The following is a 27,647-nucleotide window of genomic DNA, read 5'->3' as shown; positions in this document are numbered from 1 at the left end:
TCTATTTCCACCAATAGTTATCATAAATATTCACCAAAAGCAATTAAAAAAATAAAACTTTGTGATTTTATTATAGTTTAGGCATGCAACATAATTTTTCTAAATATGAGTGTTAGCATGAATTTCAAATTACAATTCAAATTAAAGCATTACAAGATTTTCAACTAGGTACAACCACTTTTTTTATAACTTTCAGAGTTAAACAAAAAAGCTAAACACTTTTTTGTAATATCAGAATATTCGGGAACCTCTTAAAACAAAATTTTAGAAATAAAACCTCTATTCCGTAATATCAATTTTTTAAAATTTAAACAGAAAATTTCATGCACCTTTCTGTAATTTTTGAAAAATAGAAAGCATGTTTCTAGAAAAAACAATAAGTAGAAACCCTGTGTTGATAGAATTATAGCAAACAAGATTGTTTCTGGTATTTCTAGAAAAGAAGCCTCTGTTATGAATTTTACAGAGGTACCTCCAAGCAAAAAGACAAGACTTCAAGCATTAAATGTGGAAAGCACTCATAAAAAAAATGTTTTTAAAGAATCTTAAAGCGGGGCTCGACCCTCTTTCCTTGTCAAATCGAAGCCTTGAGGGTGGTTCCTTCCGGCGACGCACAATCGGTGCCCTCGCCGGGCAGCTGCACCCGAATCCTTCCGGCGATTCAGCCTTTCAGAGTGAGACTGACGTTCGACCCACCTCAAGCAGAAGCCCTTTAGATGCGTCTTTTTCCGCCGATGCACCATCGGTGCTCTCGTCGGACTGCGACACCCGAATCACCACCAGCGATTCGGTCTATCTCAGAGGCCAGTGATCGGCCTTCCTCAAGCCCGATGGATCGGCCCCACCTCGTACCCTCGTTAAAGGGTTTTCAGAAAGCGAAAAAACTATTTTTTTTCAGCCAGACAGAGTTTTTACGGCAACGGGCGAAGGAGATGCAGGCCGTCCAGCGAGTGGAAACACAGAGAGAGGAAACAAGGAATCGACACCACTATCACCTGATCCCTCAATGAGGCTTGCCGACAATGAGAAAAACGAGATTCAAGAGGTAAACACACCCTCTCATTAGGTACGCTTCACAAACACGGCTTCTGCACCTATTCCGTTGGATTACACCGATACCGCCAACCCGATAATGGTCTTGGCCGGTGGGTTTTCCGATCACCGAAGAAGGCTTTTTGTGTTTATACACTAAGTCGTAGAAACTTAAGCTATGCGATTTTCAACTACGGCCTAAAGAGGTTCCTTGTGTTTACAAGCTTTATACTTGTTAAAATTGAAATGCTTTCCTATAAAACCAATGATGGTTCTGACTCTATTTGATAGGGGATACATATACTGAACCTGCAGTCTGATATGTGAAGCAAGGCAACATCGAGTTTCAAGGTTTCTTCAGATTATGTTAAATATTTTATTTATAAAATCAATTTTATAGAATACGACTTTACCAAGTAGTGTTGGTTGTAATAAATAACTCGTTTTTGTTTGCGTAAATAAAATACTTTGATGGTCAATGAGTGCTTAGCCATATGCCTATGACTTGTCCGACATCTTCTAAAATCGATGACTAACTATCATCTATTTCCACTGCTTAAGATCTTTTCTAGATTTTGCTGAAAAAAAAAAAGAAATCCATTTTTTTTTTACCAAATTCTATTTTTGAAAATCTGGGGCATTACATATCCTTTGTGAAATATCATTTTCAACTATGACCATATTCTTGGTCATTATAAGTATACAATTAACATGGTCAACTATGTTGTCTAACTCATTTATCTTGCATGAGTTGTACTGCTTGAGAAAAAGTTGGATATGAGTTTCAAAAGTCATCATACTTCATCTTAACTACCTTCATTATTTTCTTGGTTGAGTCACAGTCCTCAATAACATGAATATGATGGCCTTGCAAGAATGTGAGGATAGTTGTCCGAGCGAGTTGATCATCCTCAATAAACTTGTTACCGTTTTTTTTTCATTTTCAATAAATTTGTCAGTTAGTTAATGTTTTATATTGTTCAATAAATGCAAGGTTTTGCCATGAGTTAACAAAATTTTTGTCTTCCTCCATATTTCAAAAATTGTGCCCTTTAATTTTTTAATTTTAGATAACTGAGTCATTGTTATTATGTTTTCCATTTACTTAAACATATAGAAAACAAGATTAATAAGGTTCTATTTCGACCAGTAGTTATCATAAATATTCACCAAAAGCAATTAAAAAATTAAAATTTTGTGATTTTATTATAGTTTAGGCATGCAACATAATTTTTCTAAATATGAGTGTTAGCATGAATTTCAAATTACAATTCAAATTAAAGCATTACAAGATTTTCAACTAGGTACAACCACTTTTTTTATAACTTTCAGAGTTAAACAAAAAAGCTAAACACTTTTTTGTAATATCAGAATATTCGGAAACCTCTTAAAACAAAATTTTAGAAATAAAACCTCTATTCCGTAATATCAATTTTTTAAAATTTAAACAGAAAATTTCATGCACCTTTCTGTAATTTTTGAAAAATAGAAAGCATGTTTCTAGAAAAAACAATAAGTAGAAACCCTGTGTTGATAGAATTATAGCAAACAAGATTGTTTCTGGTATTTCTAGAAAAGAAGCCTCTGTTATGAATTTTACAGAGGTACCTCCAAGCAAAAAGACAAGACTTCAAGCATTAAATGTGGAAAGCACTCATAAAAAATTTGTTTTTAAAGAATCTTAAAGCGGGGCTCGACCCTCTTTCCTTGTCAAATCGAAGCCTTGAGGGTGGTTCCTTCCGGCGACGCACAATCGGTGCCCTCGCCGGGCAGCTGCACCCGAATCCTTCCGGCGATTCAGCCTTTCAGAGTGAGACTGACGTTCGACCCACCTCAAGCAGAAGCCCTTTAGATGCGGCTCTTTCCGCCGATGCACCATCGGTGCTCTCGTCGGACTGCGACACCCGAATCACCACCAGCGATTCTGTCTATCTCAGAGGCCAGTGATCGGCCTTCCTCAAGCCCGATGGATTGGCCCCACCTCGTACCCTCGTTAAAGGGTTTTCAGAAAGCGAAAAAACTGTTTTTTTTCAGCAAGACAGAGTTTTTACGGCAACGGGCGAAGGAGATGCAGGCCGTCCAGCGAGTGGAAACACAGAGAGAGGAAACAAGGAATCGACACCACTATCACCTGATCCCTCAACGGGGCTTGCCGACAATGAGAAAAACGAGATTCAAGAGGTAAACACACCCTCTCATGAGGTACGCTTCACAAACACGGCTTCTGGACCTACTCCGTTGGAGTACACCGACACCACCAACCCGATAATGGTCTTGGCCGGTGGGTTTTCCGACCACCGAAGAAGGTTGGCCCTTAAAAGAGGATTTCAAGAGGACAGAGTTTCGGCCACCACCGGTGTTCAATCCGATCACCATCGATCGGACTTTTTTTTTTCGGTAGTGAGGTAACCAAGAACAGAGGACTTAAAATCCTTCGTTTTCCCCCTTCCTTTTCTCTTTTTTATATCACAAATATTTCCATAATTTATTTATTTTTTTCCTCTATGATTCCTGTTCCTACCAACAATTTGGTAAATCGCCTAAAGGGGGTTCTCAAACGAGTGACTTACCTGTTAATCCAATGACTGTATATGTTTGCTTAGCTGTGCACTTTTATGTTTATGAGCACACATGACACAGTCTATCTTGTTTGATGCAGGCCCAACTCTTTAGCAACATGCCGATCGCATTCACGAGCGATACCTCCCCCCGGTGAAGTTTCGATTTCATTACGATGGAGGGACGCTCATTGTGGATTACAGCAAGGACTAAGGAGTATCGTTATGCGTTACACAAACACGCCCTTTAGGAAGCCAGTATAGTATGCATTCAGTTGTGTTGGATTGGTCAGATTGAGGCTTATTGTGATTTTGTTTCATGTGGCCCAACAAACCAAACTTACGTTTAATCATTTGAGAGAGAGAGAGAGTCAATGTCATTTGACTCAATTTAACTTTGGTTAATATGAAAAGCTAAGCTTGAAATCCAAATTATAGGGTGGGGGCACGTGCATATATATATATATATATATTGGCTATTAATGAAAATACAAAACTAATGAACTAGAAATCATAGGTGCAAGTTGTATCGACTCAATCTGATCACATAGATGCGTTCACTTGGTTTGTTTGATAAGGACCAAGCATTGAATCTTACTTTTCTGATGTAAAAATGCAATTTTTTGAGTTATGAAATTTTGGCATATTACGAGACATTAAATTTTTGACCCCTTTAAAAGCCTAAATACCGGTCATAATCACATGACTCAAAACAAATTTTCTACTAAACAAATCAGGTAATATTCTATCTACAAAAAAACCAAAGGCCTATATCAGGATTTCAGAAACGTTAAGCCCTTTTTCATAATGAGGAGTGGAAGGTTGACTTATTTACAAAAGAATACCTAACATTTAAAAAATACAAATACCAGCCTGACGGACATATAAATTTCCAAAGCAAACCCTCCTTTTCTCCTTATACCTAGCATGTACACTTTTTTAAAAGATTATGGACAGGTAGAAAGAGCCAAATCCTGATTATAGTGAAAAGGATCTCGGAATGTATGGATGAGATCTAACATCAAGATGATGGTACATGTACGTGGACCTCTCAACAGGTTCGGTGCAATCAGATTCGGATGGAATATCAGATCCGATGGGACTCAGATTTGGGCATAATTGAACAGGTCCATTAGCACTTTAGACTGGATCTACAGGGTGAGAGTAGCATATGGATCCAGCTATGACATGAAATTTGGCACAAGTCGGAGGCCTGACCTGAGTTTTTGATTAAGTCCCACTACTTTTCATCTGGTCAGGTTTATGTTATCTAATCTGGATTAGTGTCCGGTTCTGACCGTATTAGGCGTGACTGGACCTGTACCTGGCCAGCCCAGTTCAGGTGCTGGTCCGACACCTGTACTCTGGTTGAGTCCTTGCCACACAAGGTTAAGAAGGACCAGACCCAGACTTGATTCGAATTGCAAGGATTGTACCTGGAACAATCTTTAACTTGAAATATTTTACATATAAAAAATCAGAATCTTAATTGGATATCGATTCAAACTCTGATCCACATGTGACAGCGACCTTGTGGGCTGGCAGTGGGGCTAGGGTAGCAAATGGATTGGATATCCCATCTGAGTCCCACATGTTATTTTTGGATTTTGATCCTTTAAGTAAAATCTGAATATGCATTCAGATCAGATTTGGATATCTTCAATCAGATTCACATCAGCATTTTAAATCAAATCTGGAATTGATCCGAATCAAAATCTAAGCTCATTGCAATTTTTACATATAAGTAACTTGTTTCTTTTTTTGATCCAGTATTACCACATGTATTTCAGATTCGGTTCAAGTTTACCTCATCGTATCTGATTAGGATCTGGATTCAGATATACTATTTAGATTTGAGATCTGGATCTGAAAAGATCCGGACCGAATCCGATCCGTTTTCACCCCTACATGGACCCGATTGTAAAACCGGACCTGCCTGTAGTAGGTGGAGCAGACCCTCGTTGTGTCGGTTCGGTTCGGTCAGGGAAAGACCCGAACCGTTTGTGCGCCGGTAGGAACTCCCCCCACTCTCGCAGCCTTTAAAAACCCTAAAGATTTTGGATCGCTCCGCGGCTCCATCTTTGCCGCCCTTTCGGCAAGAAGGGCCTCCGATGGCTTCCCGCGCAAGGCTCCTCCGGGAGATCTCTAGGGTTTGCTCACGTTCTCTCTTCTCAGGTATTCTCCTTCTTCCTCTTCCATCTTCAATCTTCTCATTTCGTTCTCTCTTCGTTCGCGAAGCGCGTTGAGAAATCTACGATTAATTGTTTCGTTTTGGTTCGATTTTGTTCCATTTATGCGTTAGCGTTTGCTTTTGAATCGATTTGTCCCTTTGTATTTTTTCCCGTAATTTCAGATATCCTGAGATTTTAGTTGTAACTCGACGCGTTGTTGAGCGTTGGCATCGATTTAGTGGCCTGAATACGTGTTTGTATTTTCTTCTCAGTAAATCCACATGAACAATCTAAATTGACACGTCCGATCTCGGCAAGGATTCCTTCGTTTCCTGTTCAGGCGAACTCACCTGGAATCTGTGGAGGATGGGATCGTCGTCTCAGATGGTAATCACATTTTGAAATCTTGCTTTCTGGAATCGTGCATTTCGATTTTGGTTTTGTGAAATTGTTGTTTCACGGTCGGTCTTTGCATCGTCTGTTGGAGAATAAGTGTGGAAGCCACTTGAATTGCGTCGGTGGCATCACTCGAGTTGCTGGCTAGTCTGCTGATCTCGGTTTCAATCGTGGCCGTAGTGCGTTTCTTGTTTTCTACTGTGACTCATTGTTTCAGCAATAAGTCACCATTAATCTCGAAACTATTCTCTTTGACCTGGGAGTATTCGGCTGGGGCTTAGGATGACCAGGTGTCAAAACGATGGTATCTTGTGTCTAAGGTGTTCAGTCGGAAAGGAGAATGTGTTGCTCTGGGTTGTCGTGATTAAATTTTTTTATTGTTCTTAACATTCAACATGGTCTAGAGCTACTTTAATGTAAATTGGGAATTTACTTCTGGGTTGTCTTGCTACTTTTTCTTTTGTTTTCTTTAATGAGTGAAAAAAATAAAATAAGAAGAAAAGGACTCAAATCTTGTGGTTCATTTCTCTGGTTGAAAACTGGCGGTCCCTTAAAGCCTGGGTACTGTCTGAAGCATGCTGTATCTGTGTTTTATACCATATGTTTAGTTGAACAATATATTGTGATCCCTGAGAATGCATGCGCACACAACACAAGTGTGAGCACATTCACATACACTCCCACATACTCAGATGCAATCTGTCATACATGTTATTGGGGACCTTTTCGTACTAGTTTGGGATTCTACTTCAAAGTCTGGCCAGCATAAAACTGTTCGCTCTTCTAATTCTACAATTCAGTTAGCGCTTTCTGCTAACCTCAAATGTTCAACATGTCTTTATCGTTTTTTTTCATGAGCATCATGTTCTAGTTGCCTTTATAAACATGTGGCAGTTTAATCCTAGTTTTTGTTGCTATGAGTGCAAATACTGACTTACTTTTATGTCTTGTATTGGCTGCATGTTAACTATAGGTTTGGGACATTAGATTCAGGGCCAGATATCCTTGAAGCTGATTTTTTGGATTTTTTTGGGTCTACAATGGACAGCATTGATGGTAACCTCCTTATATAAGCTTCCTTAAATCTATTATTAGGCTAAGAATCATCCATTTGGCTGAATATCACTTGCAAGTGCGGGTATAGAAGTGTGCATGCATGCATGTGATGTTCATCGAGTGGGAAAGGGGTTAGTGTGATTGGAAATGGTGTTGAATTGTGGATATTGGTTTTGAGTGCATTCGTCTTGCTTATGGATGTTAATGCAGTTTATGTTACAGGTAACTTTTTTTCCCCTCCATGTTTGTCATTATAAATTATAATTGTTCACTTTTCGTATGATGTTTTGGACAACTTGGTAAACACTAGATGTAATTGTATGTAATTGGTCGGTGATTTTGATGTATAAATTGTCTTATACTATTCAGTAATGTGATCCTATCTACATTCACTAGTGTTCGCTTTGGAGTGCTATCTTTTGATTTATTCAATATCAGCGTTAGGTATTTTGACTGGATGCTAGTTTGGTGGCTTTTGACTCAGGGCAAGCCAATGGCAAGGCAATGGATGATTTTTTTTAAAATGTTAAAAGTGCTAAAAATCGTTACTAAAAATAGGTAAAATAAAGTGAAGATATAGATTGCAAAGATGCATTAAATTTAAAGTAACTTTTAGCATTGCATATGGAAAATATACTTCTCCAGCATAATAACAACTGTTCAAGTTGTTGCTATGGTTAATAATGTGCCTTGAAAAAAAGGAAATACTTATTGGTATTGCTAAAATGCTGCAAAATTTATGGCAGTTGTTCCGTATTGGAGTTTTTTTTTGACTTGATTACTTTCAGTTTGTGAAAGTTCTTGTTTGCATCTTTAATTATTGTTCTCCTTTTATCGTATGAACTACAGGTCCTCATCATTATTGGTTGAACATGATGGAGGAAAGGAAGAAAATTTTTCACAAGGATGGGATTTTCTTGATTCTTGTGAATGCTTTTCTTCAGGATCCTTTAATGACCACCTTTGAGCATGTTGGCATGCTAGAAAGGCTGAAATTACTTCAACAAAGGTAGTTTGTACTTGTATCTTGCTCACATAAATGGTTTATGGTTTATTGCTATTTGTTTACAGACTATTTGAAAGGAACAAATCTGTGACTTCTTTTGCAGGTTTCCAGAACTTCAGGTATTTGGTTTTCAATCTGGTGCACAGATATCCTCCTCCATGGTCCAAAATCAAATAAGCAAGATGATAACCAACGAGTACATTGCATTTCCTATCTTGTTGTCAACTAGGGAATTTGTGCCAGTAAGAATCATGTTATTTTAATTAATTTATGATTTCATAATCTGATAATTAAATACTCATGGAATTATGGTGATTATTATTGGAAAGAGTGGCTTTGATTTACTTATGCTGGCTGGGTAGAACTTCATTTTCATGTCTGGGTATAGGAGGAACTAAGAACAAATCATATAGAAGATGTATTCCTTCTCATCTCATTTAATCCACTTTTTGATACATATTTCTAGTAGGCCTCTGTACCGATGTCATACCCGAACCGGTACTAAATGGTTCTGGGTATGTGTCAACTGGATTTCAAACTTAATTTGACCCGTTTATTTATCTTATGATCCAATCAATATATAGTATATGCTCGGTGTTCAAAGTGTCCACTGTTGACTGTATATTTGTTGATTATTATTTATTAGTTAACTATGTGTCTTTGACATGATTTAGACTTTTAATTTGTAATTGATAGTGTATTTTATATCCAAAGCGTTCTGTATTTGTTTCAAAATTGTGGATTTTTGCATGTTGTTGTATGTGCATACAGCATACGTACATACATACTTGTGCACTTGCTTGCATATGTCTTGACACACACATGCATACTCTTACACCCATCTTTTTAGATTTTTTCATGTCGTATCCATTGTATCTGTGTAGTACCTTGCACCTGCACCCGCACCCATACCTATGTGACACATTGAAAATGTAATGTTTTTTAATGATTTTGTACTGTTGGAAGTTCTTTAGTCATTAAAACATCATAGCTTTTATTTTTTTTATTTTTTTTATTTTTTCTCTTTTTTGGTTTCATAGTCACATGCAAAGGTTGTTACTCACTGCAGTATCATTGTATATGTGGTGCTTTCCTGTGCTTTCTTACTTGTATAGATAAATTGCAAATAGAACTCTGTTGACACTACTGAAACTGAGTGTATACTTTTGGTTCTCGCATTATGAGGTCACCTACACGGCAATTTTTATTGATTAAGATAATCATGACATCAGAGATTACAGTTTGTAGTGTGCCATATTCTAAATATAGAATGGATTTTCTGGTTCTTTCAGATGAGGAATGGAGCTTTGTACTTGCTATTTGAAGGTTTCAGAAAACCTATTTTTTGTTTCACAAAAGAAGCAGAATTTGCCAATATTAGCAAAGGTAAATGAGCTTATTTCATTTTGGTTTGTTTCTGACTGTCCAAATAGAAACTAAGATTAATGAATATTCCTGAATTGTCTGATGATATTAAATCTTTGAGCAGTGCCATAATACGTGACCAAAATAAGAGCCTATGTACATGATGCTTGTTCTGCCATAAATTTGACAAGAAGACGCTGGTGGAAATTTCTTCCTCCAGTAAGGGGTGATTAGGTGGTGGAGCATGTACACGCTATATTATACTATTTTAGCAGATTAGGTGCATAAGTCCATATGTTGGCCATACTTCAATTGCTCAGCTTTGGTTTGTTCCTAACCCAAAAGGAATATTGGCAACCTGAGGTCTCATCTTTCAGGCATCTGTCTTGGCAACAGTGGAAATAAACCCTTATGTCCCTTTAAATTGGGCTGATCCTGATCATAGTCCAGTATCCAGCATGCTGCCATTAGTTTCACTTGGAAGCTTGCTTAATCTTGCGATTCTTGTCATTAGATGCATTTGCAGTGACCAAGTAGTTAAATCCCCGTGCAATGGTAACCCTTCAAATTCATTATTCTTATCAAGTGTACCTACATATGCATGTACATGACACATGGTCACATATGTGTATTGAAATGATATTGACGGAGAAATTGGTTGAGTAAATTCTTCTGTTTTTTCCCCCAATCAGAGTGTTGGGAAAATTTCATCAATTGTCAAAACTTTTGAGGTGGAGCTAAACTGAAAAGCAATGAAAGTATTTATTGAAAATATTGTAAATTATGAAGAGCATTGGAAACTTCTGAAATTTATTAAGTTTTGTCTAGATCGATGTGATCCATGTGCAAATCTCTCATTATTTCTTTTAACTTCTGTTAAGTTGCCTTAGTGAAAAGTGGCCTTTGTTGTTGATTTTCCAGGCATGAAGCCGAAATGCTTTTCAGAAACATTTAGATTTCTTATTGAATATTACAAGCAACACATATTGCTTAGTACTCCGTCATCAATTTTCACAACATAGGTGGTCATACTTGCTTGCTTGTTCTGGCCATCTTGGTGCAGGTGTTATTTAATTCATTTTCATTCTTTCATATGCTTATAAATTCATGGGCTGACACCATTTTGGAATAACATGCTCAGAAATCAGCCAAATCAAGAAATCAGAAAAGCAAAGGCCTTCTGTAGTACAAAATTCGAAAAACACTTGGGTGAGGCGTGCTGAAATCATTAAAGAACCTTCAGTTTGTTCTTCTCTAAAGAACCTGCTTTTTGACTTTGCAGGTATAATTTAGTTTTTTCATGCCTTATACCTATTCTGAATTTATTTATAAATGTTGCTTGAAAGAAATTTTGCAATGTAGTGAGGTATTGTGAAATGCAAAAAGAGAAAAAAAGACAACTGAGTGACTGCAACTGCAAGGATAAATATTTGGATGTGCATGGTGTTGAGCCTTCTTTTTGTTTGAGTTCACCCTGACTAATTTTTTCCTGTGCGATGTGTTGCATATTTCCTAAATTTTGCAAATTTACTTTGTAATCAGATTTGTTTTCATTTTTTTTTTGTAATTTTGGGTACTTATTTCATGGTGAATGTTTCTACATTTTGGTGTGTTGTCCTTGCCTTGAAGAATATCTGTTGCTTTGCCTCAGAATTTTTTAAAGAATCTCTTCTATGTTCCTAGTTTGTTTGTTTTATGTTGTACCCATGATTTGGAAAATATCGTGAATACGTTTTCAATCTATTGCATTCATTTTTTATTTATTTAAAATATGATGCAATTTCCAAATGAAGAACTCTTATTTTTGAATTTTCCCAAGAAAAATCATTTGTCAATGTTATCACGAGAATGATGTTGGTGACAAAATAAACTATCATCTCGTTTTTGACAGTTGATGACATTTTGTGAAGCTATTTGTTGTACCAGATTCATCTTTTGATAGAGTTTTGTCTTACTCTCAGGCTGTATCTCCGTGGATGAACATAGTGATCACATATTTATTTCTGACACAAATCATCATCGGATTGTTGTAATTGATGGAAATGGTTGTATATTAGATTGTGTAAGTATGAAATATCTTTCACTTTAAGTTTTTGGTTTTGAAAATGTGTTTGTTGAACAGGTTCATGGTTGTTTTAGAGGTGCCTTTATTGTTGGATATCTAAGACTCTTCATGTATGTGTATTTGTTTCCATATCTTGTCATTAAAACATGTTCTAGTTGGACATTTGAAGGGGGAGGGGGTTGCGAAAAGGATCATTAAGCAGCGTTTGTTTTAGGAGCAGAGAAAGAAAAGACTAAAATATTATTATTAGCAGTAGATTTAAAGTTGAATAGACTGATGATTAATGAGGCCTCCTGCATGTACATTTAGCCCATGTAACTTATTGTTGGTTGTTTTCTGTTGACTTTGGCCTCAAGAGTGGTGTAAGTCAATGTCCTAGTTGACCCTTTGTTCGTGGTTCCCTCAAACGCAAGCCCATTTTTTCTCAAGTGTCAAACTGGTAGCTTTCTTTTACATATTTAAGCAAACAAATCTTGGGATTTGAGGCTCTGTCTGGCTAAGAGTGGCTTGTGTTCTCATCTCTATTCAACATTCTCCCCCTGTTTTCTCCCCTTAGATGAAAATTGACATGCTTATGTGAGGAACCCACAAATAATGAGATCTTGTGGTTTACTGGGAAATTATATCTCTTGAATATTTTGTGGTCCAAGCCTTGACAAATTAGTGCATGTGAAGAAGGTCCTCTTGATAAAACAGTTCTGGTGGTAGGACAGAGAACTTGATAACCCAGATAGTATTCTGGAGTCTGGACTATATCTATGATCTTTTTTTTGCCTATCCTACTCATGATCATGGTCACCAAGTTGATGGGCGATTAGATGACCAAGGGAACTATGATATGGTAGGTTCATTTGACCTATATAGGCCTTTTGAATAGTGGGTATGTCACAGGTTTAGTCATAATTGTCATCCATATGTTTATAATATCATGATATTTTGTGATGTGATGGAAAAAAATATTGACAATTATTGAATATCATGACAATAGCACATAATTTTCAGATTCTTATACTTTAGACGTTCTTTTATATTTAAAACTTTTCAATATTTTCACATGTTGGCAAAAAAATATTGCTGAAATCTGTTGTTTTCTTATTCTTTTTATTTTCTTGAAGTTGGTTTTTTGTGATTTATGTGAAACCTATATTCTATAATATCTCAAGAAATGCCTTGGTAAGATATTGCTAGGGCAGATGTTTGTGACTATAATCATGCATCATGTTTGTGACCTCAAGCGGAGATTTGGTTCTATGAGCTTGGCTCCCCATTTGCTATTGGGAACAAAATTCAAGTGTCTGGAGACCTGTCTAAACTTAGATTCCTCTTTAAAGCTGGGTAGAACCTTCAGATAACGGATACCGTGGTTACCATCTTTTGGCATTTGCACTTTATCTGAGTCTCGTAGACCATCGAGATAGTGTCCATACACCATATTCTGATGTGGAAGAGCTGCTGATATTATTGAGTTGAGCTTCACAGAGCTCCTTATCTGAGAAAACGTTCTACATGAGGCAAACCATATGTGACCATTAAAAGGATGCTGCAAACTTTCTACAATGGAATCCTCTCCACCAGATGCTCCTAATTGGTTATCATCACGTGCCTCTTCCATGATAAAAACTGTATCAAAACAATGTCTCAGTGGTTTAAGAGCATGTAATTAGTAGTTTCTAGCTTTTGAATGGTTCAATCTATAAGATGACTCACGGGAGTCCCCTTGGTCAATTACCTGCTCTATGGGACCATTCACTGTTAAGGCGTTTGGCTGTCTTTGGTTACAGTGACTCCCCATAGGTGTGCTTTAATTGTTACTCATAATAATTATTGTTTGTTTCTCCTAGATGCTGGTGTTTCTTTCTTCATGTTTCCGCAGTTTTCTGTTTCCTACCCTCAACCTCTTACCTACTGTCATGTTTCTAGGATTGCCACCATATCTTTTTTCACTGTGATAAGTTTTAGTCTGAACAGATAAGTTTTTGTAAATTTGTAGAAGAGTGCGTGCTAAGGTACTTCATGCCCAGTTATGAGGTTTCAAAATGTTGTGAAAAGTTCATGCCACAGCATGACTTTGCAAACTTTGACTTGTGCAAATACTTCATGGTTATATCTTTCTTATGTTTATCGCTTTGTACAGATTTTTTTGAGAATGTCATGGTTTATTTGCTTGGTTTTGCTATGTTTACTGGTTTGCGAATGCCCTAGTTATAGTTCTCTCTCTCTCTCTCTCTATATATATATATATAATTCTCTTGTATACGTGCACATTTAACTGGTTTTATATGCATTCTGAAAATCTGCATGACCCAGTCTGTAGGTTTACTGATGAAAATCACTTGTTAGATTGGTTCTTCTCCAGGTTTTGAGGATGGTACATTTGAAACTGCTAAGATGATGCGACCAGCTTCTTCAGTGTATAATCCTGTGGAAGATTGTTTATATTTTCTGGATTCTGAGGTAGCTAATTTTTACCCTTATTTAACTATTAATATCACTTGTTCCAACAAATCATCCAGAAAAGTTTTGTTGAAAATTTATGCATTCTCCCTCTTCCTTTTCTAAAGTTCATGGTGTTTTCTCTTTTTGAATTGCCTTCTATGAGTTTATTGCTGGCGTGACAGTGCTTTTCAAGTTGCAATATTTTGTGTATTGTGGTTGAAATGTTTTATTGATGGAGTGATGGTCCACGATTTTCTATTCCAAACTTGATGTGAATGCCTTTCGGTATCAAGCTTATGATGTAGAACATTGTGGTGGGTGGGGTGCTTTAGGCAACCTGGCAGGTGTCTCAGAAAGTTGATTCAGGGTTCCAAGATACAATTGGCCTGTGCAATGTGCAAAAGGGATGGGGAGTAGGTTGTTGTCCATGCAACCACCTGCTTCTGGTAGCTACCTGCTTAGTTTGCTAAAGCCAACTGACAGCAGAAAGCATTCAAAATGCCCATTCTCTGTAAGAGAATGCTAGTAATAGTTCAGTGTTTACGACTTCTTTTTAATTAAAAACTGTACAATTGCAGTTCTTAATTGCCTCAAGTTTTTTATATTCTTTGAGGGTTCCTTTTGGTGGGTATAAAATTGTGATGGCTTCAAAATTCTTCACAAAAAGTCCTTAGTCTCACTAACATTACTGGTTTCTGGGTTTCAAGCATGAAATTGTGCTTTAATTGCAGCATTAGGTTTTGAATTTTTTATTATTTCTGCAAAAAAAAAAAACAGATTTTTTCATTAGGAGCTTGCTTTATGGATACATTTTTTTCTTGTTCAGTTGCTTGTGTTCGTTCTGTGTTTGTGAGCTGATAGTTGAGGTTGGAAATTGAGGAATTGGTTTGGAGTCATGGTCAGACTAGTATGCCAATGGCTGTTTGAGAGAGGAATGCAGAAGGCATTTGATGAATTGAGGTGGTAATCAAGGCATTTACTCCTTTGTACTTTAACCTAAAAACATAATTGACGAACAGTACCTGTAGAGTAGAGGTGCCATTCTACAACTTGAGAGCTTTCACTTTTCCAATTCTATAAACTCCTTCATAGTTCATACTTCCAGCTTTCAGAGTCTATTTAACCTTGAGAAAATGTCTATATATGAAGTTTAATCTATCTGTTTTGTTAGCTCAATTAATTGTTGCTCTTCAGTTTCACTTATGAATTTCTTCTTTAATCTTTGTATCATGTTCATATTCATGTGAAGTTGTGACTAATCAGTGACAGGAGTGGGCACTGGACCTGGCCCAGAATATATGCTTAGGCCTGCCTTCTTGACGGGCTGGGCCGCACGGCGATGTCTATACGGCCTGCTTGTTTGCTGGATTGTTGGGCCAAGGTTTTATCTTTGAACAGGGCTGTGACCACTCCTAACCATTTCTTACTATTCCTTGTGATAAAGGAGGTTTTGCTGCGCATGTTGACTGTATAATATCTTGGTTGCGTCTTTTGAATTTTGACTATTGTAGTATTCTTATTATCCATTTTCTGTTGGGTGTTTTCTTTGGAAGAACCATGCTATTAGGTGTGCCAATTTGGAGAAAAGGGTTGTTTTTACAGTATATCCTTCTCCTGAAGCTGACAAGAGTGTTACTCGCTTTTGGAGATGGCTTCTAGTTAAGCTTGGAATGGTACGCCAAGCTTCAGAAAACACTGAAGAGTGGGAAAGGGACTTACAGTGTTTTCCATGGCATATATTGAAGATGGAGGAAAACAATTTGTTTGTTACTAATAGAAGGTATTGTGATTTTCTTAAGTCCTTTTCACAAGTCAACTTTTTTAATTGAAGGCCTCTGATTGTGTTGTGAATAGCAATGGCTGCTTTGTATATCCTAAGAGGCCTTGGTTCCTTAACCTATTGCGGTCCTCTCTCTCTCTCTCCCCATGTCTTCTCTTGCCACACCTGCATAATCTACATGAGCTTCTTTGTAAACCTTGGCAGCGTGCTTTAGGTAATTACCATACATTTACTTGCATATCCATGCTCGTTATCCTGCTGAAGATTGTTTTCATTTTTTAGTAATGTAGGTGCTATCTAAAGAGAATATTTATTGGACGTTAGTCACGTTAGATTTGCATATGGTTTTTATTGATTTGGAGAAGGCATACGATAGAGTACCTAGGGACGTTCTATGGTGGACAATGATGAAGAAAGGTGTTTCTCTCAAGTACATTAGCATAATTAAAGATATGTATGAAGGAGTAGTAACCAATGTCCGCACTTGTGGAGGGGTGACAACCAATTTTCCTATAACAGTTGGGTTACATCAAGGATCTGCTTTAAGCCCTTTCCTATTTGCTATAGTGATGGATGAGCTTACGAGATCAATTCAAGAAAATGTGCCGTGGTGTATGTTGTTTGTTGATGATATTGTTTTGATTGATGAGTCTAGAGCTGGGGTTAATGCTAAGTTAGAATTATGGAGACAGACATTGAAAGCAAGAGGTTTTAAGTTAAGTAAGAGTAAGACAGAATACATGGAATGTCGATTTAGTAAGCAACGAAATAGAGATGGGAGTGTAGTGAAGCTTGGTGAGCAAGAAATACAGGTGGATGATTCTTTCAAATATTTGGGAAAGTTTGAAAATATCATCTCTTATAAAATGAGACAACTGAGTGTTGTGCGATCGTAGAATGCCATTGCGGTTGAAGGGAAAGTTTTATAGGACGACTATTAGGCCTGCTTTACTATATGGTACGGAATGTTGGGCTGCCAAGAGACATCATATTCAAAAAATGAGTGTAGCTGAGATGCGTATGCTGAGTTGGATGTGTGGAAATACAATAAAATATAAGATTCAAAACGAGGAGATACAATGCCTCAAAATCCGTCGCTAAGTAGTGACATGCTGAGTTGGATGTGTTGGGCTGCCAAGAGACATCATATTCAGACTAGATTTTGTCGCAAACGTCGTCGGCAAATAATGCGACCGTAACGACAAAACAATATGTCTCAAAATCCGTCGCTAAGTAGTGACAGACTGGGTGACGGACTATATTCCGTCGCTATTTTCGTATGCTTCATTAATTATAGCGATGGATGTTTGTCACTCGTTAATCCGTCGCTAACTAGCGACGGAAATATTCTGTCGCTAACTAGCGACGGAAATATTCCGTCGCTAAAGTCCGTCGCTAACAACGTATTTTCTTGTAGTGCATATAGTGAATATTTTATTTTTATTTTAATAATTTTTAACGGCTTTTAATTTTATTTCAAAAAATTACAATTTTTAATATAAAAATACCAAATGTTGAATTAGGCGTCACCAGGCATCACAGATGAGGCAATTGTATTTGTTACCTATTATCTCTCTTGCTTTATCTCTCTGCGTTGTCCCTTTGATCCTCTTTTGATCTCTTTTCTTTTTCTTTTTTGCGTTCTGTTTATCTCCTCATTGGGAAAATAGTGATTTCAGCTTATCTCTTCATTTGGAAAGTAGCGATTTTTGTTTATCTTCTTATTATTTGGAGAGTAGCGATTTCTGCGTTCTTCTATGTATAAAGCCTTGTAAATCGTAGTTCATAAATTCAATAAGAATCAACAGGGTGAGAGTGAGGATGCCTAGTCTTTGATTTCTAATTAATGCAGATCATACACATTTCTCCCCATTGAAGGGACAGCTCTCGCTGCATCAATCATCAGTCATTACTGTCAACTACCCAATAATCAAACAAAAGAAAAGATTGATGAAGTTGGGATACAAGCTCAACTGCTCACTGCTCATGTCTTGCTCACGTTTGATTTGTAAAGACTTCAGATATGTTAAAACTCGGCTTAGTCATCCAGTTTTGTACATTGGCGAGTTATACTTGTTTTTGACTCGGTTATTAAACGATCCGGGCTGAGTCAACCGAGTCACCAATATAGGCGATATTTTGAAAATATCATGAGAAATATTGATATTTTAAGGTAACCGATATTAAAGGTAATATCATGATATTTTCAAAATATCATCATAAGACAAGAGAGATGATATTTTATAAGACAAAATATCATTTCATAAGACAACCGAGTGTTGTGCGATCGTAGAATGCCATTGCGGTTGAAGGGAAAGTTTTATAGGACGACTATTAGGCCCGCTTTACTATATAGTACGGAATGTTGGGCTGCCAAGAGACATCATATTCAAAAAATGAGTGTAGCTTAGATGCGTATGCTGAGTTGGATGTGTGGAAATACAATAAAATATAAGATTCAAAACGAGGAGATACCTAAGAAGGTAGGCGTTGCACCCATTGAAAATAAGATGAGAGAGAATCGTTTACGGTGGTTTGGACATATTCGGCGAAAGCCTAATGATGCTCCAGTTAGAAGGATGGAGAAATGGAAAAATATATTAGTTAAAAGAGGTCGGGGTAGGCCTAGGAAGACATGGATGGAGGTGATAAGAAAGGATATGAATGCTTTGAACCTCACCGAGGACATGGCATTGGATAAAAATGATTGGAGGAGAAGGATTCATGTGGAAGACCCAGAGTGATTTTCTTTTTTGGTTCATATCGCCGACCCCAATTGTTTTGGGATGAAGGCGTAGTTGTTGTTGTTGTATGAATTCATTAATGGCATTGAACGATAAAAGAACTGGATTCATTTTAAACCCTTGAGGTAAAAGGTTTCAAGTTCGCTTTAGTGTCATGTTAACTGTTCTTATAAGCCAGGATATGATGGGAGTACTATTGCTACTCCACTTGTCGATCTTCTAAATTAGGATGAGCTAGAATGTCTTCAAGGTTTTACAACTACCTTTTTACTGTGTCATTAGTCATATTGGCACCTAAAATGTGATCGTCATTTAACTTGGATCAAGTTTTATGTATGTCATCCCCTTTGAGATGCGAGCTTGCCAATACCCTGGGCACAAAAGTTTGAGAAGTACCCTCACAGTCTCACGCTCATAAACTACACTGCACACCACAGAGTGCTTGACGGATACTCTTGGAAAATATTTTGTGAAATCAAGTCAATGATGCTCACACATGTTGGTCTGATAGTCAGCCTCATCTCTGCCCAAGATGGTGAGAGATATCTGTAAACTGGCTTGAATGAGGGGTTGTAGCAAGCAAGGTGTTGTCCTGGAAGGACATCACACATTGGTATATGTCCAAAAATCCAAGTAAATGCATCATGTTATACACATTTAAAAATATTAAATATATGAAAAATGTTAAGTATTTGTGAAAATTACTAGACTATGAATATGAATTTAGGATAACATTCTAAGAAGCAAAATAAACATTTTCATTTTAAATTCCCTTAGGTTCGAGGTTAGCATCTAGACCACCATGCTAGGCATGCCTTTGATTAAGGCTAAGCCTTTAACTTTCTTTTAATTGTCTCACCAACCATTGTGATGATGTGAGAATAGGACATTTTCTGATAATTTTGTAAAACTTTGTAAGGGTATTGACAGCATTGACTAACAAACTGTAGTATCATTTTCTCCGCAGTTTTGATATCTTATGGATCTTGTGTACAGCTACAGGGGAAATAAAAAATCCATGCAAAGGTACACTCTTTATCATTATGTTTGTGTGTTTCCAACACAATTTAATTAAACTTATCTTTTAATGTGTTACAAGGGCTTGAAACTGTCATGGAGTTTTGCAAGCCAGTTATCATGAGCAAATTGTCCATGGTGAAAGAGATTTATGGCAAGCTGTGGTTGCAGCATCAAAGCAACTATAACTCTTTGGAGGAGTTGGCATATGCAAATCTGATATCATCAATTGTAAAATTTCGGGAGCATATTATACTCTGTGCCACAGGTTGCAGAATTTTTTGAGGATCCTATTCATTTTGTAGCCTCTTTGGCATTAAAATCTGATCGTTGCATGCCTAACTGTATCCTTTGTATTTAAATTTTGAAAAATAGATGGACGTCGGATTATAAAATATCATCAAGGATCTGGTGATTTTTCATCTCTTCAAATTTCAAATTTTGGAGTCCTGGGTTTACCATATTGGCTAGCTTGTCCTGTAGAGAGGGTTTTTTCCAGGTAAATTCTAGAGATTCCGTTTTCTTAGATTACACCACGATCTGGTGCTTAGGCTCTTGTTCCTAGGATGGATTCTATTATCTGAATCATCATTTTGGGTGTTGAGTTTTCAATAGAGATTAAGTAGGGGGAAAAGAAAAAGCTTAATGGCTAGCTTATATATTGACTTAGACTTCTTTCTTTTTTGTTCTTGAAGTTTCTACCGTGATGCATACGTGGCACCAAGTAACCGACTACTACAACATTTCGATGTGCATCCTGGTATGTTGATGCCAATTTTCTTTCCTTCAATCTTTGTGCTAACTTTGATTTGCAGACTTTGCCCCTGAAATTTAACATGTGTTTCCTAACTCTGTGGTAAACCTACAACCAATATCTGCATAATTATCTAATGCTATTTTTTAATGGAAACATGTAAGCTCTTGTTCTAATCATGATAATTTTAATATCAGGGTTCTCTATTGGCGGATACTTTCCTTTTGCTTATATGCAGTAAAGGTGCTGTCATTTTGGAAAGGAATGAATAATTGTCTTTACTTCATGATTGTAGATATATAACCTGCCTCATTGTCCTTAAAATGTCTAGGGCAGCCTTTCAAGATTTTCACAAATGCACAAACCCAAGAGGAAAATATGGGTTGTTAGGGATGGAGAAATTCTGCACGATTCCCAGTGAGGGATTGTGATATGAATCATGTGATGCTTTTGTTTATACTCAACATTTTAAAGCTGTATAGACTAAAATACCTTGACATCGATAGTAATAAAAATAAAAGGGATATTTTGGTCAAGAACAAAACAAAACACAACTCATTAACATAAGTAAATTACAACATGATCTATCCATGAATAGCCCCTCAGTTTAGGAATGTGCGGTCTGTGTGACTTGTAAAGATTGCATCCTATCGGTTTATTAACATGTTTAGGAATGTTCATTTGTTACAGGGAGCTTTTCCCAAGATGATGCATATTCTGTCTTTTTCTGCATGCTATGCCTGGATTTTTAGGGTATCTTATGGCTATGCTAACAATGCATTTGGTGTACTTGCAAAATGTTAGATTGGTGTTGTATTGATTACCTTCTTCTGGATGAATTATATTTCCCTTTTGATGGTCAAAGAATCTGAGAACTAGGTCATCCTTTTCACAAATTTTGCTTATCTTCTGCAATGGTTTTGAATATATCCCATAGAATTCAAAATTAATAGTTTATCGTTGGTGTAGGAAGGTGTAATATAAAAATCCATGTTGTTGTTCCGGATGGTACCAAGCTTGCAGCCCCACTACAAGATAGTTGCTTCTGGTGTCAAGTAAGAGGTTCTGCTGTTGAGGTTCTGAAATCAGAAGGAGCCACTGTTGTGAAGGTCCATATATTGTTGCAAGGCATTTCTTTTGTCTCTGTGTGCCTCTGTTCCATGTTTCTAATGCTAGTGTTAATTGGCTGCCCTTGCAGGTCGGTGTTGCTCAACAGTGGTATGATGAATTAGATGACCTTGCATTTGCAAGTGCTGATGCAGCATCAGATGTTGATGGTGAAGAGCAAGTTCGTCATGTTTATCTTCAAGAAGACACATCAACACATATCAATTGCAGTATCATTACAAGTCCAGGAACCAGTGAGGTACTTGATCTTATTTTCTTGCTTTAAAATTTCATCCATTTTTTCTCTTTTTAGCTTTTTTAAGTAATCAGCAGAAATATTAACCGCTGATCATGATAAGCGGTGCTGGCTAATTTTTTCCTTTGGGATTTGAGCATAATTTATGTTCAAGGTGTTTCATCCATAGGCCTCATGTTTAGTAAAGGATTTTGAGTATATCTTGCAATAGAAGCGATGAGGAGGAGAGAAATGCCTTTGGCTGCAAAAATGAGGCTCCAAAACGTGTTAAATATTGTATTTGTCTCATGTGTATATATATTAAAATATTGTATTTGTCTCATGTGTATATATATTATGTATGTGTGTACATTTTATATGTGTATATGTATATCTATAGTAGATTGTATTTAGGATTGATGTAATTTTTATTTTCTTTGGCCTCTCTTGAATATATAATGAAATCTCATCATTCTGTTTTTCATGCATTCTTCTTGATGGATTTTCAAGTTAATAAAAATGTTATTTTTACATTGTGATTGTGTGCTCTTGTGCTTTTGTTAGTGTTTTGTTGCACTTTTATTCTTGCCCATAAGTGGGATTTGTTCGCTTGCCTATTGTGAACCATTTCATTACAAAACGAATTGGGTATCTCATTAGTTTTCAAATATTAGTAACATTCTTGGGTGGGGAAAATTACATAGTTACCCTTGAGTATCACTATGTTAATTGATGCCTTGGTACGTAATACATCAGCTTAAAACATATTGAATATGCTGCAGCAATTTAATTAATCTGCCGTTGCTTCAGCATGTAATGACTAAAATACTCCTGATGTTAAGAATGATGAAAATGCCCCTGCATTTCTATCTCACACTTGGTACTGTCCTATCCCTGCAAGTGCGAATGGACTGTTGGTGTTGTATCATTGTTTGTTGCACTGTTCTGTGAGAAAGGACTCCATTAATTTGTACAACCTGTGTTTCTAACATTCTCGTATACCTCTTTTTCTACCATATTTGTCGTTGGGCGTTCCTGATGTAGAAGTAGATGGTGAGCCACATTCTTGGTTGATCATCCAACCACATGCATACTGGGCCTAGATCCTAGGAGGTATTTAAATTTTGATTGGAGCAGAGTAGAAATACTAGATTTTTTGAGTTTGAGGTGGGTCAATTAGTCCAAAGCACTGGTTCAAGTTTGTTTTTTCTAGTGAATTTCAAATGGTAATTTTCTATTTCATGTTTGAGGTAATTTGCTGTCAGTGTTTTAAGGATAAACATTCTAAGTTATCTTTTGTTTTATTGGTGTTATGGCCAATGGCCGTTAGCCTATGCACTTCTGGATAGTTCAACGGTAACGCTTGAATGTGGTATATTCGTGATTTCGGATATTTACAAATTATTCTCGCGTGTGATGGCTTTCAGGTATCCCATTTCAGTCTAAACGGCTATTTACAATTTTGACGCACTTTCATTGGCCAACTTTGTTGCATGCTTAAATTTGAACTATGGTACCCGGACACTCCATTTTGCCCTCCGTACCCTTGTCGACACGCATATCCCTGTGTCGACATTCGTCGACACCGGACACACCATTTTACTCTCCGTACATACAAGTTTGTATTTAATTTATAATTATATTCAGTTTATAACTTTATATTTTCAGTATATAATATTTATTTTAGATATAGCATATATATTTAGATTATATTCAGTATATTTTGAAATTAGTTTATATATATATATATATATATATATATAGCCGTGTCCCTGTACCCACATTTTTTGGATTTGCCGTGTCATACCCTCCATACCACCCGTACCCAGGTGACATAGAATTTGAAGAATTGCTCTTTTTTTCTTATTTAAAGTTTCTTCACTTATTATTTCTTTGATATCGACAAATTCCAAGAGCTTGATTTGTGAATTCCTTGGAAACCTTGTTGGATCCAAGGAGGTTACAAAGATTAGGAAGACTTCAGTGGTTTCTTCTCATAACCGCCTCCTCTGTGGATTAGAAGATGCACACCCTTTCAGAAGTTTATAGTTGCAGAAAATTCTTTTTTCTTTCATCAATCTATTGCATTGCTTTTCATGCATTTTGTTATGGCTTAATTATTTGCTCTTTAAAAGATTTCTTAGTTTCTTATGTGAGAAATTGAATTTTTTAATGCTATTATCAGATGTGATGAGCATCACTTATTTGCAATTATAAAGGCGGGGAAGAGGAAGGATTCCTCCTATTTCCTTTGAAGTATGTTTTCAGTTTTCCCTGAAAAAAAAAACTGTATTAAAGAAATGGACGGGGATGGCAAATGAAAGTGGAGAAAGGATTTTAGATTTTTGTTTGTCCTATGATATGATCTTAGCAAACACTTGGTTTAGGAAGAGGGAGTCTCACCTAGTAACATTTAAAAGTGGGGTTAATACGAGTCAGATAGATTTTTTCCTACTTAGTAAGAGAGATAGGGGTTGTTGCATCGATTGTAAGGTTATACCGGGAGAAAGTGTAGCTACACAACATAGAGTCTTAATTTTAGATCTTAGAATTAGACAATGCCGCAAAAGGGATAGACATAGGATAGATCCTAGAATTAAGTGGTGGGCACTGAAAGGAGCTAAACAAGGAATGTTTGTAGAGCAGGTAGTTAAGGAAGTTGATTGGTGTCTCGAGGAGGATTCAGAATCAATGTAGAATAAGATAGCGGGTGGCATGAGAAAAGTGGCTAAGGAGGTATTGGGTGAGTCTAAAGGCGGTGCACCACTAGGTAAGGATACATCATGGTGGAACGAGGATGTCAAATTAGCTATTAAGGTTAAAAGAGAGTGTTATAGAAATCTAAGTAAGAGTCGGGATAATGAGAATTTGGAGAAGTATATGATAGCAAAGAAGGAAGCGAAAAAAGTAGTTCGAAACGCGAGGGCTAAGGTATATAAGGAGGTTTATGACAAATTGGATATCAAAGAAGGCGAGAAGGATACTTATAGGCTTGCAAAGATGAGAGATAGGAAATCGAGGGATTTGGGTATGGTTAGATGTATCAAAGATGAAACGCAAAGGGTTTTAGTCAAAGATGAGGAGATTAAGGAGAGATGGAAAGATTATTTTGATAAGCTATTTAATGATAGTCATGCTCAAGATCTTGGAGACTTCTCCATTCCTTTTCATGAGATCAATTGTGACTTCATGCGCAAGATTCAAAAGAAAGAAATTGCAGAGGCTTTGAAGAAAATGAAATCAAGAAGGGCAGTTGGCCCAGATGGTATACCTATCGAGGCTTGGAAATGCTTGGGAGAGAAAGGTTTAGAATGGTTGACAAATCTTTTTAACTTGATTTGTCGAACAAATAAGATGCCTAATGAGTGGAGGAAGAGTACTTTGGTGCCTTTATATAAGAATAAGGGTGATATACAAGATTGCACAAACTATCGTGGTATAAAACTCATGAGTCATACTATGAAACTTTGGGAGAAGGTGATTGAGTCTAGGTTGAGGATGGTTGTCATGATATCGGAGAATCAATTTGGTTTTATGCTTGGAAGATCAACTATGGAAGCTATACATCTTCTTAGACAACTTATTGAAAGATATAGAGAGAGGAACAAAGATTTGCATATGGTTTTTATTGATTTAGAGAAGGTATACGATAGAGTACCTAGGGACGTTCTCTGGTGGACAATGATGAAGAAAGGTGTTTCTCAAGTACATTAGTATAATTAAAGATATGTATGAAGGAGTAGTAACCAATGTCCGCACTTGTGGAGGGGTGACAACCAATTTTCCGATAACGGTTGGGTTACATCATGGATCTGCTTTAAGCCCTTTCTTATTTGCGATAGTGATGGATGAGCTTACGAGATCAATTCAAGAAAATGTACCGTGGTGTATGTTGTTTGCTGATGATATTGTTTTGATTGATGAGTCTAGAGTTGGGGTTAATGCTAAGTTAGAATTATGGAGACAGACATTGGAAGTTAGAGGTTTTAAGTTGAGTAAGAGTAAGACTGAATATGTGGAATGTCGGTTTAGTAAGCAACGAAGTAGTGATGGGAGTGTAGTGAAGCTTGGTGAGCAAGAAATACCGGTGAATGATTATTTCAAATATTTGGGATCCATCATTCAAAAGTATGGAGAAATTGATGGAGACGTAAATCATAGGATAAAGGTTGGGTGAATGAAATGGAAAAGTGCAACTGGAGTGTTGTGCGATCGTAGAATGCCATTGCGGTTGAAGGGAAAGTTTTATAGGACGACTATTAGACCCGCTTTACTATATGATACGGAATGTTGGGCTGCCAAGAGACATCATATTCAAAAAATGAGTGTAGCTGAGATGCAGATGCTTAGATGGATGTGTGGAAATACAATAAAAGATAAGATTCGGAACGAAGAGATACGTAAGAAGGTAGGTGTTGCACCCATTGAAAATAAGATGCGAGAGAATCGTTTACGGTGGTTTGGATATATTCGGCGAAGGCCTAATGATGCTCCAGTTAGAAGGTTGGAGCAATGGGAAAATATATTAGTTAAAAGAGGTCGGGGTAGGCTTAGGAAGACTTGGATGGAGATGATAGGACAGGATATGAATGCTTTGAACCTCACCGAGGACATGGCATTGGATAGAAATGATTGGAGGAAAAGGATTCATGTGGAAGACCCAAAATGAATTGCTTTTTTGGTTCATATCGCTGACCCCAATTGTTTTGGGATGAAAGCGTAGTTGTTGTTGTGTTTGTTGTTGATGGGGATGGCAAATAAGTCCATTTCCCACTTGATGTTGGCTAAAATTGCAAAGCCATAACTATAAGTTGTCTATTGTTGCTTTCATGTTTGGAAAGCTCTCTCTCTCTCTCTCTCTCTCTCTCTGTGATGGACATTTTTACTGTGATTTGGCTGCAGGTTGTTGTATGTGCAGTTTTCTATTTGAAACTCTGTGGTACGCAAAATAACGGTGGGATCAGTGATGTTAAAAATGCAGAGAAAGTTCTGGGGATTTCCAGCCAAGGCGAAGACAGAGAGCAAGGTGAGTCCTCCATTTCCTTACTGTTAGAATCGCACAAAGACCTCAATGATGTGGTTTTCATGAGACCTTTGCACTTGAGAATAAGGTTGACTTGTTGTGATGACAAAACTGATAGACGCACTGAGGTTGTTCCCAGTCCCACCGACTCGGCCATTGAGGTTAATGTATCACTAAATTAATATGATCCATTCAGTTATCTAGCAAATAATTTAGTCTGTATTTGCAACTTTGGCGTAATTTTTTTTTCTTTTTTAATTCAAACGGTGGTTAGATATGTTACGTGACTTGTTTCTCACCCTTGTGCAATATCTTACTGTGATTCGAAGTCAACAAGATTCAACACTTCAGTTTTCTTTTTGCAAATATCTTGTCAAACAAGTTGCATGCGTGTCCGTGCCTGCACTTGGTCCATTTGCCATACAAAGGCATCTGCTGCAATGGGGTGGAAGAACCTCTTGCACATGGTACTGTGAGTTTGTCACTAATCCAGATCGTTGAAAGAAATTTGTTACTGGTCTTACCACAGTTACCAGAAGCTTTTAGAAACCTCGGAAGATCGGTGCGAACCACATGCTTCCATGCTTCTGTGGATGGACAGACCAAATCTTTTTTATGGCGTGCTGGTTTTAGGCTTGAAAAAACAAAACCCACACTTCTCTCTTCATTTCTTTGTTTCTCGTAATTTCCTAATCATTCATTAATTTGTTTATTGTGATAAAAAGTAAAAATACAAGAACTTGGGTTTACCTTTTGATGGACTTCAATCGCTAGATTTCTCTCTGATCAGTTCAACATTTGACTCTTTGGATCGATCCTACTTTGGGCGTCCGACCAGGATTCTAGGTCTCCAGTTCTGAGGGTGTTTAGTGGAGAGAGAAGAGGGAGAGACCCTGATTGTT

The 27,647-nt window shown here is 37.0% G+C and overlaps 1 protein-coding gene across 3 annotated transcripts; it reads left to right on the top strand.

Annotated features, from left to right (window-relative positions):
* Positions 1–5,665: 5,665 nt before the first annotated feature.
* Positions 5,666–27,021, top strand: EMB1974 (NHL domain-containing protein). Of its 3 annotated transcripts, XM_089992431.1 has the most exons (17): positions 5,666–5,765; positions 6,034–6,148; positions 7,131–7,213; positions 8,063–8,222; positions 8,323–8,461; positions 9,512–9,605; positions 10,726–10,866; positions 11,546–11,646; positions 13,990–14,103; positions 15,639–15,865; positions 19,577–19,635; positions 19,709–19,894; positions 20,002–20,125; positions 20,322–20,386; positions 21,350–21,489; positions 21,579–21,746; positions 26,625–27,021. In XM_089992431.1, exons 1-17 carry the CDS (start codon positions 5,702–5,704, stop codon positions 26,925–26,927), a joined length of 2,283 nt encoding a protein of 760 aa, XP_089848557.1. In that variant the 5' UTR covers positions 5,666–5,701; the 3' UTR covers positions 26,928–27,021. The 3 variants fall into 3 exon arrangements, with proteins under 3 accessions (XP_089848557.1, XP_089848559.1, XP_089848558.1); XM_089992433.1 differs by lacking the exon at positions 6,034–6,148 and having other exon boundaries at positions 5,718–5,765; XM_089992432.1 differs by lacking the exons at positions 5,666–5,765; positions 6,034–6,148; positions 7,131–7,213 and adding an exon at positions 7,232–7,435.
* Positions 27,022–27,647: the final 626 nt, after the last annotated feature.

The sequence above is a fragment of the Nuphar pumila genome, chromosome 16 (genome assembly GCF_984573655.1).
Source record: "Nuphar pumila chromosome 16, dmNupPumi1.hap1.1, whole genome shotgun sequence".
Classification (NCBI taxonomy): domain Eukaryota; kingdom Viridiplantae; phylum Streptophyta; class Magnoliopsida; order Nymphaeales; family Nymphaeaceae; genus Nuphar; species Nuphar pumila.
Note: the sequence above shows the minus strand (reverse complement) of the source record. Positions and strands in the feature narration are given on the sequence as shown.